Here is a 15,493-nt window from a genome sequence, read left to right on the forward strand (position 1 = left end):
CATAGTAGTTCTTTCACATGAAGCCCCACCATACTTGTCTGTATATCTATTTTTCAACCTATTGTATGAAAGGCCGGTGGCCTAAGATACTGAATAAATTATCATATCAAATAATGTTATATTACGCCTGCGTTTCACAGGTCATCTTGTCATCTTGAATAAACTCTCACTCTCATAAAGTTGAGAGTAGCATTCAATGAAGATTGCAGCACACTTTGTCAAGAATTTTCACAATTAATAAAGCATTTATTTATCAGCAATCACATATTTGATCAGCCTTCCCAAGAATACTACCTTTTTTGAGAATAATTTGAGATTGACCAGACTTGTTGAAGCATGTTCACGTGAACAGATCAAATTAAATCTAAGGATATCTAAAGGTTACAACTTCCAATTCATTTACAGCAGAAAGTTCTTTTCCGTCAGAATATAGAAATTGTGCGTTTGGTCACATTTTCTGCATAATCTGCATCTACTGGCTGCTGAATTTGTTTGTGTTTGTCAATTCAAATCTGTGATCTGGAAAATATGGTTGTAGTACATGTGATTGTTATCTGTTACCATTGTGGCAAAATATTAGTTCAGATTTTCAGCACTGCTAATAATGATTGCATCTGCACTGGTTAAAGTGATGAATAAATTGATGATGATTGAAAGCACATTTTCATACGCCATATGTTGTTAAAAAGCACAGTAAAACAGGTAGATCTGAACAGTATTTTGTATTTGATTTTAACTTTGAATGAATGTGAGGCATTTATATTTATTTCAAAGATTGGCTTGAAAATAACACAAACAACAAATATATGCCAACCATTCTAAAAGTTTATTTGAACTTGTCAACAAACAAACAATAATGCATGTTCTTACAACTGTTTCAAATGCTGTAGAATATGTAAATCATCAGTATTTCCTTCATACAATGGTACTGACTGTATTACACAAACTCCTTCATACAAGGGTACTGACTGTATTACACAAACTATGAAATATGAGTTACTTTATTTTGTGAAATTCTGCCATATGTTGAACAATTACCATATCACGAAGTAACTTTTGTTCTTTATTGCAAAACAATGCCAACTTCAGCTTTATATGTGGTTATGGAACACCGGAAACGGACAGAATTGATGTAAGTTTTTACAATGATATATGCTTTTGTCTGACTGTTAGTACTGATCTTTTGGAATCAATACAAAGAATACAGTAAATACTTGGGATCTGCCATTGCAATCTTAGTCACCTCTTCTCACTTCAAATGATTTTTACAGAATGGTGAGAAACATCAAAAGTTACCATGTGATAAATTTACATGTGAAAACCAGTAAATCAAATTCAAAATCCAAAGGGCTGGTTTAAGGTCAACTAACTGTAAATTTTGACATATCATCATTTTTGTTCATCCTGAACTAATGCTCCATTTTCATCTCTGTGCAGCAGGATTTAGCTTCATGTCCACACTCGAATTCCTTTGACAGCAATAACAATACATGGTCTTTAAACATGCACAGGTGATATTCACAAAGAATTTACTAATCATTTTAGCTTCTTGTAAGTAGACAACCAAAACTTAGGAATTAAAGGGACAATGCTACACATTTTTCACATTATTTTGGTTCTTTTAGTTTCTTTTGATGTGCCTTTCATTTTTAAAGATACAGAAAAATGCTACATGACTTGCTAAAGCTCAATTCACAACCCTTACAGGGACCCAATATATGAATATTACTACGGCACAATTACTGTTAAGACAAACAAAATTCAAGGATGGTTAATTTCGTGCACAGGATGTGAGTTATGTTTTGACAGTCAGTCACTGACACTGAGCATGTTGTTAGCTGAACAACGTGAACACCCTACTAAAGAAACCAAAATGAAACCAAATTAAGGAAAACCATATAGACTGGGCTGTACTGTCACTTAAACCATACAAAATTAAAAACTGAAAATAGCAAAAAACTTACAGATTGTGTCCCTTAAAAAAATTGAACTGTTGATACTTCAACATGTGGTCTAAAATCGTATCTCTTTTATGATAACTTTTCTAAGACACCAGTAATTACCAATGACATCTTAGACATTGTTAGAATGCTGGGTGTCAAACTCTGATGAATGACTGCGTGAAAACACCTTGTGTAAATTCTGAGATACCTTTTTGTAGACACAATTAGGAAGAGTAGTCTACCGTTAACACTTTGACATTTGCCCTGGTCTGGGTTGACTTATACTTTTATAAAGTCAATTTACTAGCCCCAACACATTTGTTGTAAACCATGAATGCAATTCGTCAATCACACGGCTGTAAATCTCGTAGAATACCTCTCAAATAGTGCTGAAAATTATGTCTACAAGTAGGTCAGCATCACTGTGAACATCTAAAGCTACTTCAAAATATTTTACTGAATATCTACTCTACATCATCTAGGAAAAATATGAACTGTTTTCACTACACTACATAAAATGTTACACACAAAAACTAATGAAAATGCCAGGATAACAGCTCATTCAAAAGGCCTACATTTATTAGGCACTAAGGCCTACATTTATTGGGCACTTCTCTGAGACAAATGAAAGTATGGCATCCTGTTTCCCAACTTTTGAATAAACTATCTTTAATAAATTTATTCACAGTGAGGTCAAACAGTTAAACCAACAGTGTAATAAGAACAATACTTAGAAATGCACAGATTTACCAACAATATTAATTGTGATCTCCTTTGCTAATGTTCGATTACCATTTCAGTATAATATGTCCTTATGAATTTTGTCAATGGTTAAGGTTTACTGTGGTTAATGAGTGTATAATTGGTTTCGCTATATTTTGTCAACTCCAAATGTCAAACATGTGAACAACAAACAAAGAATTTCCTTTAAGAAAACCGACTTATTTTTACTTTTTGCCAACCCTGTGGATGCAATGACAAACACGTAGCAGAAATGTCTTCAAATGTCTTTTTCTAGCTGTGTATAAGAATAACTTCTAAGCAAATTGGTGCTTAAAGAGGCCATATTAGGTTGAAGGAAAGCATGGTGAAATTTCTCTTCAAAAAATCAAATGTATTCACTAAGCAATGTCACGAGAAGAAAAATGTTCCAAATTTATGACATGGCAGACATATGATTCAAGAAGATATAAGGAAGGTTGGGCTCTAGGAAATCTGGCAAAGTGAATCTTTTCTACGGTAGAACAAATATATGCTCGACATATTTGTTTGTCATATTAAGCAGCTTATCATCTCACTATTAACTTTTAGGATGATCACTTTTTCCCTTTAATCTTATTATAAACATGATATTTAATGTCTGACCACTTCTTCCCATGTAAGATAGGATATTTCTTTTGACATGCTACACACTTGTCCTTTCCCGGCACCTTTTGAAGCCTTATTGCTTGTTGGAAACAGGTGACAACAGCTTCATTTTCTTCTTTTGTCCATTTTCTCCATGTCTTTCTTCTCTTTGAGTCTGTAAAGTAATGTGTTGCAAATCATCATAAAGTAGTTCAGGGAACAGGAGCACTAATTTTGGTAACTCCCTCATTCTTTTTATGGTTAACAACTATTTTTGCTGTTTTTTAATGCATGTTAAAATGCCAATTGTTAAACTTAATGCTATTATGTATCAAACACCTAACAATATAAAAATACTGGACGACGCCCTGACCATAAACGTTATTTGGGGGCAAGAGCTCAAGGAAAGCCAAAAATTCACGGGCGAGGTTTGCCGAGCCTGTTAATTTGGCTTCCTTGAGCTCGCGTTCACAAGTAAATGTTGATGATCAGGGCAGAGTCCATTATTTCCATTATATTATCAACAAACCCAAGAAAACTGTGACCATTAATGAAAATTTCTAATGCGAAAGACAACGGGGCCTGCTTCCAATCTACGAGACAAAAATGTTTTATACGGCACAATATTTCTCACGTACCAGCATCATGTGCAGCCTTTGTATCTATAGCAGCACTGTCTGCAGCTACAGTGTCCGTACCAGCAACGTGAGCAGCCTCAGTTTCCATACCAGCACCATGTGCAGTCTCAGATTCCATACCAGCACCATGTGCAGCCTTGGTATCGACATATGGGTTTCTGAATGGATCAATGCCAACTTCACCTAGACCTGGTTAGATACAAGAGATTAGTCACGGAAAAATCACTTAACATTACATTTTAGCTGATGGATAAAGTTCTGATATCCTTAAAAAATCGGAAAAGAAAAATATTTGACAAACCTCACATTAAACCTTGCATTTGCACGGAAAGACGCTGCAGACATTCTATGAGAGTACACATCTCTATGAAACATTTCAACAACATACTCTGGTCAAAGTCCAGTGTTATCTGTGTAAAATTTGGATATGAAGCATGAAACACTAGTATAGAAATTTGCGAGAAATTTGCGAGAAATGGACACTTTCTCGCTTTTTGCGAGAAGTAAGCGAGAATACATATATTTCTCGCAATAACTTAGCAAGAATTTAATTTTCTCGCAATCAACTGGCGAGAACTGTGTTTTCTCGCTCAGCATCTGCGAGAAACTGAATTCTCGCAATCAGTCAGCGAGAAATTTGTTTTATCGCTTTGCATCTGCGAGAAATTGTATTCTTCTGTGTAAGCATTTCACAAAAATTTCACAATTTCTCGCAGATGCAGAGCGTGAAAACATAGTTCTCACTGATTGATCGCGAGAAATCAATTTCTCGCAGATGCATACGAGAAAGCACAGTTCTCGCAGCTTGATTGCACGAAAGTATGTTTTCTCGCTTACTTCTCGCAATACAGCGAGAAAGTGTCCATTTCTCGCAAATTTCTCGCAAATTTCAGTACTAGTGAAAATAGAGAGAAACAAATAATTATGTAATATATAATCGAAAGAAAATATTTAGGTAGATTGCCTTCACTTCTTCGCTTGTAGGCATTTGGGATACCTCTTGTATGATCCATTCGACTTTTTGAATACAATCCTGGTGACCCACAGCCTTTGTCTCCTTACACAAATGTGAAGATAGATGTGGGTCTTCATATATTTCTGATAGTACCTGTTGAAACACAAGGCTATTTATCACTTCAATTTCACATACCTTTGTTACTCAAAACAGACACATCCCTTTCATTGTCTTCCTGGATACCATGACTTGGATTGTCAGATATTTCAACTTGTCCAACTGTTGCACTACCTTTTAACTCAAGCTCTAGAGGACCCGGACTCTCCATGTTTTCTGATTTCTCATCTTCCTCTTCCTCATCTTCAGTTACTTCTGAAATAAAAATACGACAAGATGTTGAAATTACTGATTTTGTCTTTTAAGAGACTTTCAAGGCTGACGGCAAAGCAATGTGAGTTTTTAAGGTTTTCATGCAAACAAACTCAGTGTATGTGACATTTTCCGCTAAATTTTCTTACAAATTTCTTCCAAATTTGAAAATTTGCTTAAAGGGACAAAGTCGCCCACTGTTGACATTATTTTCAAATTGGTTAATTAATTTCTTATGACAGGTGATTTATCAGGCTAAAAACTGGTTGACAGCAGGTTCTTTCATTTCTTAATTTTTCGTCTAGTGAGATAAAAAACGTAATGGCCTGTCATAAAAAGATAATTTAAGAAACATAGTGTCAAAAAATGGACAACTTTGTCCCTTAAAAAAAACACAAGTGGTTGTATGGTGACACATTATGAATGTGTGCATGTTTGGTATGTAATTGGCTGTTTGTATGTCAGTGCATTAATTTTACAAGAAGCAATCAAGTACATGCATGGATCCCTGACAGTCTCATTCTACAACCAGGTGTCTGTCAGATCAATATCTATACAACATTAAATTTAAAATCTCACTAATTGCAAAAGTCCATTCAATATGCAAAGTAGCCATCATTTGCCATGGTGCTTGTCACATCGTCTAGTTCTTGAGACAACAGCTCATGTGGTACATTTAATGATATTTGGTGGAGTAAATCTTGATATGTGACACAATGATCATCATGCTCCCAGTAGACAACCATGTAACAGGAAAATTGAAACTGAGATAAGATAACATCATTAATGTGCTCACCAGAATGCAATCAGTTCTTGCCATTTGATATCTGAACCTAATTATCAAATTTGGTTTAAGTGTGTGTGGCCGTTCTTGAGATATTGTGTAAAAAGACAGACACACAGACAAACACGAGCAGACTGACCATAAGCTAACATGCGTGACACATGTGAGTTAAGAATTAACAATATTATTACTCACCATAAGAATCTACTTCAATATCTTCTAGAGGCTTCCCCCTAAATTCAGCTATATTGCCCTTTTCCAATGCTATAAGTAGTCGTCCTACTTTTGCCGCCTGTAAAGTCTGCTCTGGCAGTCTGTAGTATTCTCTGTGGATCTGGAGGTTGTGTCCCATAAATCCTGCTATGATATCCTGTTCATTTTCTTTTAAATTCAAGACCTGGGAAAGGGTTGCAATCTGCTTTCTTAATCTTGTCGACGTTATGATCTCAGGAGCTTTTAATTCTGCACTTAGTGCATACTTGTGTAGGGCAGTTGAGCCACGCACCGGCATTTCTGAATCCTTCAAACATGCAAATACAAACTGATTTCTTGGATTTATTCCAACCTTCTCCCTTGTTTCCATGAGAAGGTCAATTTGAGCCTTCAGATCACTTGACAGAATCACAGGGACGTCGCGTCCTCTCTTTCCTCTAATGTGAACTATTTTCATCTTCTTACATAGACTTTCTTCAAAGGCTGATAAACATGAGTTGATATCTTGTACGCGCTGATCATCATTTCCTCCATGTATGTTCCCATAATCCTCCACAGACATTCTGCTCATTTCACCACTTCTTCTTCTATTGAAAAGTATCAGCTGGGCAAGAGTGACCCGGCAGAGTTCACCCCATTTTTTTTCATTTGAATCATCAGCCTTTAACTGCTTTTTTGTTTCACTGGCGACACCTCTCATATATTTATGTAGCTTGGCTACATCACTAACCAGTGGGAGATACTTTGCCTTCTTCCGCTTCCTCTCATTCATTGTTCTCTGTGCATTACTACTGATGTCTTCCACCCAGTTCATATCCGTCAGTTGCAGGAACCTTTCTGCTCTTTCTTCAAGGGCCTCATCTTCCTGTTTTATTGCATTGCCTTTGCAGATGATCGCACATTTTCGTAAGGTGTTGCCAAGCTTTGTAGCCAAAGAAGGAACCTTATACGATGACTTCACTTCATCATATCCACTTAACAGCCGCACACAACTGACCACAGTATCAAACTTCTGTGGCTGTATGCAGCTAGTTAAAGTTGAACAGCTATCGTTGGTGACTTCTCTTATTTTTATCACAAATCTCCCTAAATCTCTCATTGGTTGAGTAACATTTTGATATTGTCCACTGGGTCCATGTTTTTTGTAGAGTTTTTCGCCGAACTGCAAAATGAGAGGGTCACTCCTTGCCACCAACGAAATTTTGTCAACATTCATTTTGCAAAGGACATGGTCTCTCATACCCTTACTGACATCTTTACTCAATGGAAGGAGTAGGGAAGATCTTGCCTGTACTCTTCGATAAGATGCTGCTTTCTCATTTGCAGGTTTCATGGTACATACTCTGTCATGTCTCCATAGATCTTTTTTAACAAAGTATGCTAAGCAGTGTTCACATGGTAAATAGTCCTCACCGGATACCTCATAAGTTGGACGTTTTTTGACTGCAATGCATCCCTCGCCCTTTTCCATTACTTTCATATTGTGTGCATGATTGCCTTTATTCGCAAGTCTTTTCAAGCACATTTTCCTCTGCTTGCTTCCTTTTGGATAACTTAGTGCATGGCATACATCAACTTCATTACTATGTTTCTTTTCAAAGTGCCGAGGTAACTTGGCATATGGGTTTTCACAGTAAACACAATAGTATTGCTTATCCCATTTCCTTTTTCCAATGTTATTTGTAACTTGAACCTTGATATTCGTCGATGATGATGATAATGAAGATGTAGACACTAGTGGGCTCTGAAGTTCTTCATCTGAACTGGTTTCTGTGTTGCTATATTGTCTCACTGAGCTGAGCCTATGTCGTGTGACTTTTTCTTTTCTTCCACATTGTACATCTGAGCTCATTCTATGTCGCTTGACTTTTCTGTCTCTTCCACCTTTCCATATTCTGGGAGTTCTGACAGCACTTTCTTTCTCCTTCTGTTGGTTGATACTTCTCTTCGGTACATCATCTGATTCAAACTCTGAAGTCACTGAGGTTACTTCACCATCTTGATCAGGATCATAGTCTGGATCATCAATGCTGTCATAATCATCTTCATCATTGTCGTCATCCTCATCATCATCATCACCATCATCATCATCACCATCATCATTATTATTGTGATCAAAGTCACTTTGAACTCTGTACAGATCACCACACACAGATTCTTCACTTCCTGTGCTGCTGCACTGGGCTTGCTGATTACTTTCAACACCATTGACACATATTTCCTCACAATGTCTTAGGGCTTTGATTACTAGAGCTTCTGCTAGTTTTCCTGCTTGCTGTAATTTCTTCACTCCTTTACTTTTAACATCTTTGCAGCATTTTTCAGAGCGGACTTTATCGGTAACATGTGCCTCATTTTGAGAGTCCGTATTGAATACACTGCCATGACAGTCTACTACACCGACCTGAACATTTGGTAGTTGTTCGCCACTGTTCTGTTTGGATTTCCTTTCATCTTTTCGAACAAGCACTTTAGTTTTCGGTATTTTGACAGATTTGGTGATTCGTTTATGGAAGGTGTCTGTATTGTCTTTCTCTTGGCTATTTGTAGTGACTGATTTGTGGGTATTACTTGAAGATACAGCGATGGCCCCCTCCTGCCTAGTCAGAGCTTGTATGTGATCGGGTTCATTATCCCGGGTTTCCTGTAGTAAAAAGTGCGTGCACATTATGAGTTGCATGTTTTTTAAAAGTGTTCCTGACTTTGACTCACAACAGTATCTTTGGTAGTTACTGAATGACTGTAAAGTACTATTACTTCTTTACATTCATTTCCTTCAAAGTCGACGGGTTTAGCATGCTGCCAAGGTACGCTTACCCATTCCAGACACCTGGTACAGCAACTTAACAAGTGGTTTGAGATTGCACTATTGATTTTGTCAGTGTACTTTTGTTGTTGTTTGTTTGTTTTATTGTTTCTTGGACCTCCAGTATGCTTGCCTTGAATGGTAACGATTGTTGGAATTCATCTGATATCATATTTACATATTGTCTACATGTACCTTTTTACAGTGCTGCTAAACCTTTTTTACAATGATCTGGTTGTTGTGTGTGTTTATGTTTCCCATATTTCTAAACATACTGGCATTTGTAACATTCACACTCTGCCCTCTGAGGCATATTTAAGGTCCCTTTGGATACTAACTAGTAAACATATGCCAAAAGTGTGAGTAAAAGAAATGAAATGTGGATGAGTCAAATATAGTACTATCATATTCTTGACTTTCGTGATCTGTAACTTAGGGGGTTCATACCTTGTGGTGACCCAGAATTTCATTTTGAATTTCTATTTCTGTGTATTGATGAATAGGGATGACCATGGATTTGTATGCATGTTTGTTCTAGCTTGAGCGGTGAGTAACAACTGATTAAGTTACACCCACCTTCATCAATGTTGATTTTATTTGCCAAGACCAGCTCTCTGACTCTGAAACAAAATAAAAGAAACATGCACTGTTAAAAAGACATTATACAATGCTATTCTACAATTTCTTGGCAATCAATTTAATCTTTAAATAAACAATGACCCTTATGTTAATACTGGGGAAAGCTGTAAACTCTGTGTATTGGAAAATGAATACCATTAAGCCTTTTCAAGGTCTGACAGCTAGCATGAAAGAACAATTCGAGTGAAATTACTTCAATAATACCAATCCAGAATCCAATAATCATAAGGCCACAATTCGTTACTACATGATCAATCCACACAAGCATATGTCAGAGATACAAAACAGCACACAACAAACAGTAAAGTACTGGTACACACAACAAAGTCAAATCTATGAAAGAAAGATATATGGACCTCTGGCAAAAAGGCCAAGAAGTGACGTCAGGTGTTTCGAAAATAGTAAGCGCATCATGCCCCACATGTAAAACTTGGGGCTTATCTATAGTAGTGATACAGGACAAATCTATGTCCAGTTTTAATTTCAAGATAAATTGCATAGGAATAAATTTACAACTTATGAATAATTGACCAATGTAATGTTCAGAGAAATTTAAAGACACCAGACATTTGCTCAAATTACAAAATACTACATATGACTTTTGCAGATTAATTTTCTTTTCTTCCAAATAATGTCAAACAGGAGTGCAAAGTGGCTTCTAAACCGATTTCTTGATTAGCATTTGGGTAGAGTCATTTATAGTAACTTATGCAAGTCTTAAAGTAAAGAATATTGACCAAATTGTACATTTCCAGACGTAACTTATCTTAACAAATGTGATCAGTCTGTACTTATGATTCTCCAAACACACACTACCAGCAAATTTGTCACAGTAAAACCTGTCTCAATGGAATGCTGAAGGGACTAATAAAATTGTATAGATAAGATTCCTAATTAAACAGGGAGGGTTCAGTTTAGTGTACAGATAAGATTTCCTAATTAAGCAGGGTTCAATTAAGACAGGTTTTACTATAAATAAAATGATAGTTTCCACAGTGTAATAGTAATCATAAAAACATATTGAGAGAAAGTTTTATATTCACTTGGCATTTACAGTCTGTTAACTTTGTCAGTGTTGTATCCCATCGAAAATAGGAAACAGTGCTGCCTTATGACGTTGGTATGACTTTTACCATAATACACATTCAAATCAAGTAATCTGATGACATACGTGTTGCATTGATCAAAGATAATATATATTGCACAACTAACTATAAGCAGGCTAGAGATTCTCTCCTATCCATATTCTGCCATTAACTGATCTGAATTAAATTTTTGACTCAATTTTACTTTGCTGCAAGTACAATCAACTGTGAGAAATGTTGCATCTTATCACATCATATTTAAAAGTTTTAGATACAAACATGATAGTACATACACATTTAGTTATGCAGTCAAACTAAATCATTACAAGACAACCTAAACAGAAGGCATGTGACAGTGCATGTAGAAGTATATCAGTCAACGCGATTTAAGACATCAATGTCTGTTGGGAATCACAGACCAAATGTCCCATTTTAGTTCATTCAAGCCAAAATATGTGAAGCTTACGTACCGTTAAAATGCAAAGCAGCATGTGTGGATAATGTTCCTTTGCTTTTTATTGTTTTATCACAAAGGTTACAGATCCAAACATTCCCATTGACATAATAATCAATGCATGGTCTAGTATCCTCATTCTCATTTGATCCAATAACAACACAATCGTCATCATCTTCTGAAAATTCTTTGTTTTTTTCATCACTATCTGATGACAATTCTACCACATTTTCCTGAAAAGAAAAAAAGAAAATAAAAATGAAATATTAGCATATGATGACACTTGAAATGTCTTTTCAGAAAGAACTCGTAAAATATATATGATTAAACACACATAGGATAATTGTAAAATCATATAAAAACCAAAAAGGACATATCAATGACAAAGCCAGCTACTGTTTTGGGAAAGTGATGGTCTCGCACTGAATTTGTAAAAATCGTGTCAGTGATGGCACAATCTAAACATGTACACAGCATATTTGTTGTGATTCAATATGACATCAAATCAGGTCCAGTAATCACAACCATACAAGGAAAAAAGCTGTCAGGTCCAAGGAACAGTAAAAAACATACTTGAAAACAAACAAACAAACACCACTGACAAAATCAATCGTGCAATCTTGAACCATTTGCTGAGTGGTGGTACAAGATATCCGGAATGGGTAAGCGTACCCTGCTAGCATGCTACATCCTTCATGATTGATTTGAAAATGTCAGCAAAATCAGCTCCTATAGCTGAATTTCCTGCAAGCATCGTAAATGTACACACCACATTTTCAGTTGATTTTTCTAAACATGTAAAAAAACTTTATGACTCACATGTGCAACAAGCAAATACTGCACTTAAAGGGTAATGTCTTACAAATACATGATTGGCTTAGCTATAGATTTACAACACACGATTTACTTACAGAGTGTATATCTTTACAGAAAAGGTCTGATTGCTCTTTGGCATTATTTGGAATGTTGGACTCAACATCTTCAAGCTCTTTTTGCTATGAATGAAGAAAGATGTAGAACGTTAATGCACCTGCATAGTCTTTGTACTTTAAATCTACGTACACCACATATGAAATGCTGAGAGACAATATGTTGTACCAAATGAGCTGTGTGAAGAAACTATTTTATATAACTCATCATTTTGCAGTAGTTTCCAAGTGTCAGACTGCCATGCAAGCCAAGATATGCAGACAAATAGCGCAGAGATAAAGAAAAAGTCAAAGGTCATCTCATCTAAAAATTCAGGTTCAAATCTGCTTTGAAAAGTAAATTCTATTTCATCAAACACCAGTGTTATGCAAGTCAAGATACACAAGAGGTCAAAGGTCATCAAACACATTATGATATCGCATTAAACAGTAGTGTTGCACAATTGATAGACGCTTAAATACAGAAATGTAGGTTAAGGGTCATATTAAAGGCCCATTAGAGAATCTATGACAAGACTGCTCGCATCTTTTTACATAGTGCAGCAAAAATAGTATCACAGTTGTTATCCAAGGCAAATCAATAACATTACATCAAAAATTATGATAAGCACCCTAAGATTTTGATAAATATTTTAGCTCCACATTTAAGCGCACTACACCTTAGATAGGTTTTGTACACTATAGATGCCAAGATATGCAAAGTAGGTCAAAGGTGATCCCAAAATTAAAGAAAAAAATTGCTTTCATAGGTAAGGCATTGCACTAAACCACCAGCTTTGTAACTTAAATAGAAGCTGAGATATCCAGAAGTAAGCAAACGACATCTGAGATCAACAATTTTTATTTTCATAGTATTGATAGATATGTGTACAGTGTGTGTTGCGGAATGACTATCTTAATTACATTAATTAACAGTTTATTCAATTATCTGCAGACTTTTTTCTATTGGTGGTAATAAATACATGCTTTTAAATACAATACAGAGAGAGGACCTGTTGACCTACATCTGTGTTATCTTAGTGAGGACTAGAACAACTTACACGGACTACAACAGAAAAGTATTTCTACAAGCAGTCTATGCATCAAGATCTTTATGTAGAGTTTTGATCCACGTCATATTGGAAATTATGTCATTTATAATGGAAAGCTCCTAACATATTTTTTTCATGCAGAAAATGTGTTTCTACATTTGAGGGTCACACAGTGAATTTCAAAACATCTGTCAGTGATTTCACATTCAACAGTCTATAGATTAAATGCAATATTTGCTGTGACTTAAAGATTCATTGAAAATGACCTGCTTGTTAAATATCTTCCAAATCAGTTCATTACTGTCGTGAAGAGGATTTGCTGCAAGTATGGACAATGTTCAAACCGTATTTTCACTTGAATTGTGCAAACATGTAAAAAGCTCGATGACTCACATGTGCAATAGACAAATTTTGCGATGCAAGAGTAATGTTTGCGTAATTCATGATTTGCTTAGCTATAGACTTACAACTCACGATATACTTACAGAGTGTACATCTTTATAGCAAAGGTTTGGTTTCTCTTTGGCATTATTTGGAATGTTGGGCTCTACATCTTCTATTTCCTTCTGCTGAAAATGAATTATAAGGATTAAGTGAATGCACCTATAGCAATCTCCATACACCACATATGAGATGCTAAGAGACAGTACGTGATACAACTTTAAGGCTGAAAGTAGAATCTTTTGGGCCAAATCAGCAGTCTAAAGAAACCTTTTCATAACTTGCCACTTTTCAATGATTTTAAAGTTTCAGACTGTCATACAAGCCAAATCACTCATATTACAAAAAATCATTTCAGGCAACCATAAATTTTGAGAAATATTTAGTCCATACTTCAGGGCACTGCAATGGATTTATTCAATTATAAAAATACGTTTTCATATTGGTAGTATTAGACTTGCATAAAATTCAATACAAAGAGAGGACCTGTTGACCTACATCTGTGATATCTTAGTGAGGACTAACCTAACTTACACAGACTAGACCAGAAAAAAAATTCTACCAGCAGTACAAACATGGCTATGCAGAATGTTGATCAAGGTCAAAGTGGAAATTATGTCATTTGTGATGCAAAACTACGAATACATATTTTTTCATGCAAATAGACTGAATGTGTTCCTAAATTTGAGGGTCAAACACTGAATTTCAATACACAGTATCAGTGATGGCAAATTTAACAATCTAATAATTTAAATGAACATTTGCTGTGGTTCCATGGTGAAATGAAAATGACCTGCTTGCAAATGTCTGCCAAATCAGTTCCTTGCTGTCATGAAACTTAATTTGCTGCACACACCACATTTTCACTTTAATTTTCCAAACATGTAAAAGAACTTTAAGAATAACATATGTAATTTGCAAATATTACACTTCAAGAACGATTTTTGAAAAATACATGACTTGCTTAGATAAAGTTTTAAAACACATGTTATACTTACAGACTGCATCTCTTTACAGCAAAGGTCTAATTTCTCTTTGGCATTATTTGAAATGTTGCGCTCATCATATTCAATCTCTTTCTTCTACAGATGAAGATTAAAAAATGAATGCATCTCCATAAGTCTTTGTAGTTTAAATCTATGTACATCACATATAAGACCTGAAGAGACAGTAAGTGATGCAATTGTAACACTGACACTGAAAGGAGAATCACTGGGGCTAAATCAGCAGTCTAAAGGGACTTTTTTATAACTGATCATTTAGCACTTGTTTCCAATTTAAGACTGCCATACATGGCAAATCAGTGATATTACATTAAAAATACCGTCAAGGACACTATGTGCTCACATTCGGTTTGAATTGGTTCATTCAAGAAATATTTAAACCAGAAAAAACAAGAATGACAAAAGCAAATAAGGTCTCCAACTTAGGTACTGGAGGTCATCTTTAGGAACATGCATATCAACTTCTATAGCAATGGGAGAAGCAGATCCTAAATACATACACAAATGTCAACAACAAAAAACAGAGAAGGCTTGATAAAAAAAGAAAAGGTGGGAGTGGGCAAAAATGCACAAGGGATCTGGTAAAAAAGTAATGCTGCATCATCGATCTTCTAGACCCTACCCCCTCCTGAATATCAAATGTTCCACCCCTTGGTATTACATAAGACCAAATGAAAGGAAGTACATTTACAACCTTAGAGATTTTTAATTAATGCCATGAGTGTTATCATTCTAATGTAAACAGCACTTAAGTTAGTTACAGATAGTGAAATGCCTTCCACTGTGGGCGGTGATTACAACATCTGGAATTATCCTGGATCCAAATTTCTCATCAGTTCTTGTATGTCTTACATA

The 15,493-nt window shown here is 35.6% G+C and overlaps 1 protein-coding gene across 10 annotated transcripts in view; it reads right to left on the minus strand.

Moving 5' to 3' along the window:
* Positions 1-814: 814 nt before the first annotated feature.
* LOC139118509 (uncharacterized) overlaps positions 815-15,493 on the minus strand; it is a 39,536-nt gene continuing 24,857 nt past the window's right edge. For 5 of the 10 annotated variants that reach the window (XM_070681826.1, XM_070681833.1, XM_070681828.1 and 2 more), the window contains exons 3-11: positions 14,633-14,716; positions 13,679-13,762; positions 12,145-12,228; positions 11,250-11,466; positions 9,632-9,675; positions 6,232-8,893; positions 5,079-5,255; positions 3,929-4,117; positions 815-3,465 (exon numbers count right to left, since the gene is read on the minus strand). In XM_070681826.1, the coding sequence (XP_070537927.1) occupies positions 3,260-3,465; positions 3,929-4,117; positions 5,079-5,255; positions 6,232-8,893; positions 9,632-9,675; positions 11,250-11,466; positions 12,145-12,228; positions 13,679-13,762; positions 14,633-14,716 (3,747 nt within the window). In that variant the 3' untranslated portion in view covers positions 815-3,259. Of the gene's footprint in view, positions 3,466-3,928; positions 4,118-4,229; positions 4,339-5,078; positions 5,256-6,231; positions 8,894-9,631; positions 9,676-11,249; positions 11,467-12,144; positions 12,229-13,678; positions 13,763-14,632; positions 14,794-15,493 lie in introns of those variants that run through there. The other 5 variants (XM_070681835.1, XM_070681829.1, XM_070681834.1 and 2 more) reach the window with 3 other exon arrangements.

Source organism: Ptychodera flava, chromosome 19 (genome assembly GCF_041260155.1).
Source record: "Ptychodera flava strain L36383 chromosome 19, AS_Pfla_20210202, whole genome shotgun sequence".
In the NCBI taxonomy this organism is placed as follows: Eukaryota; Metazoa; Hemichordata; class Enteropneusta; family Ptychoderidae; genus Ptychodera; species Ptychodera flava.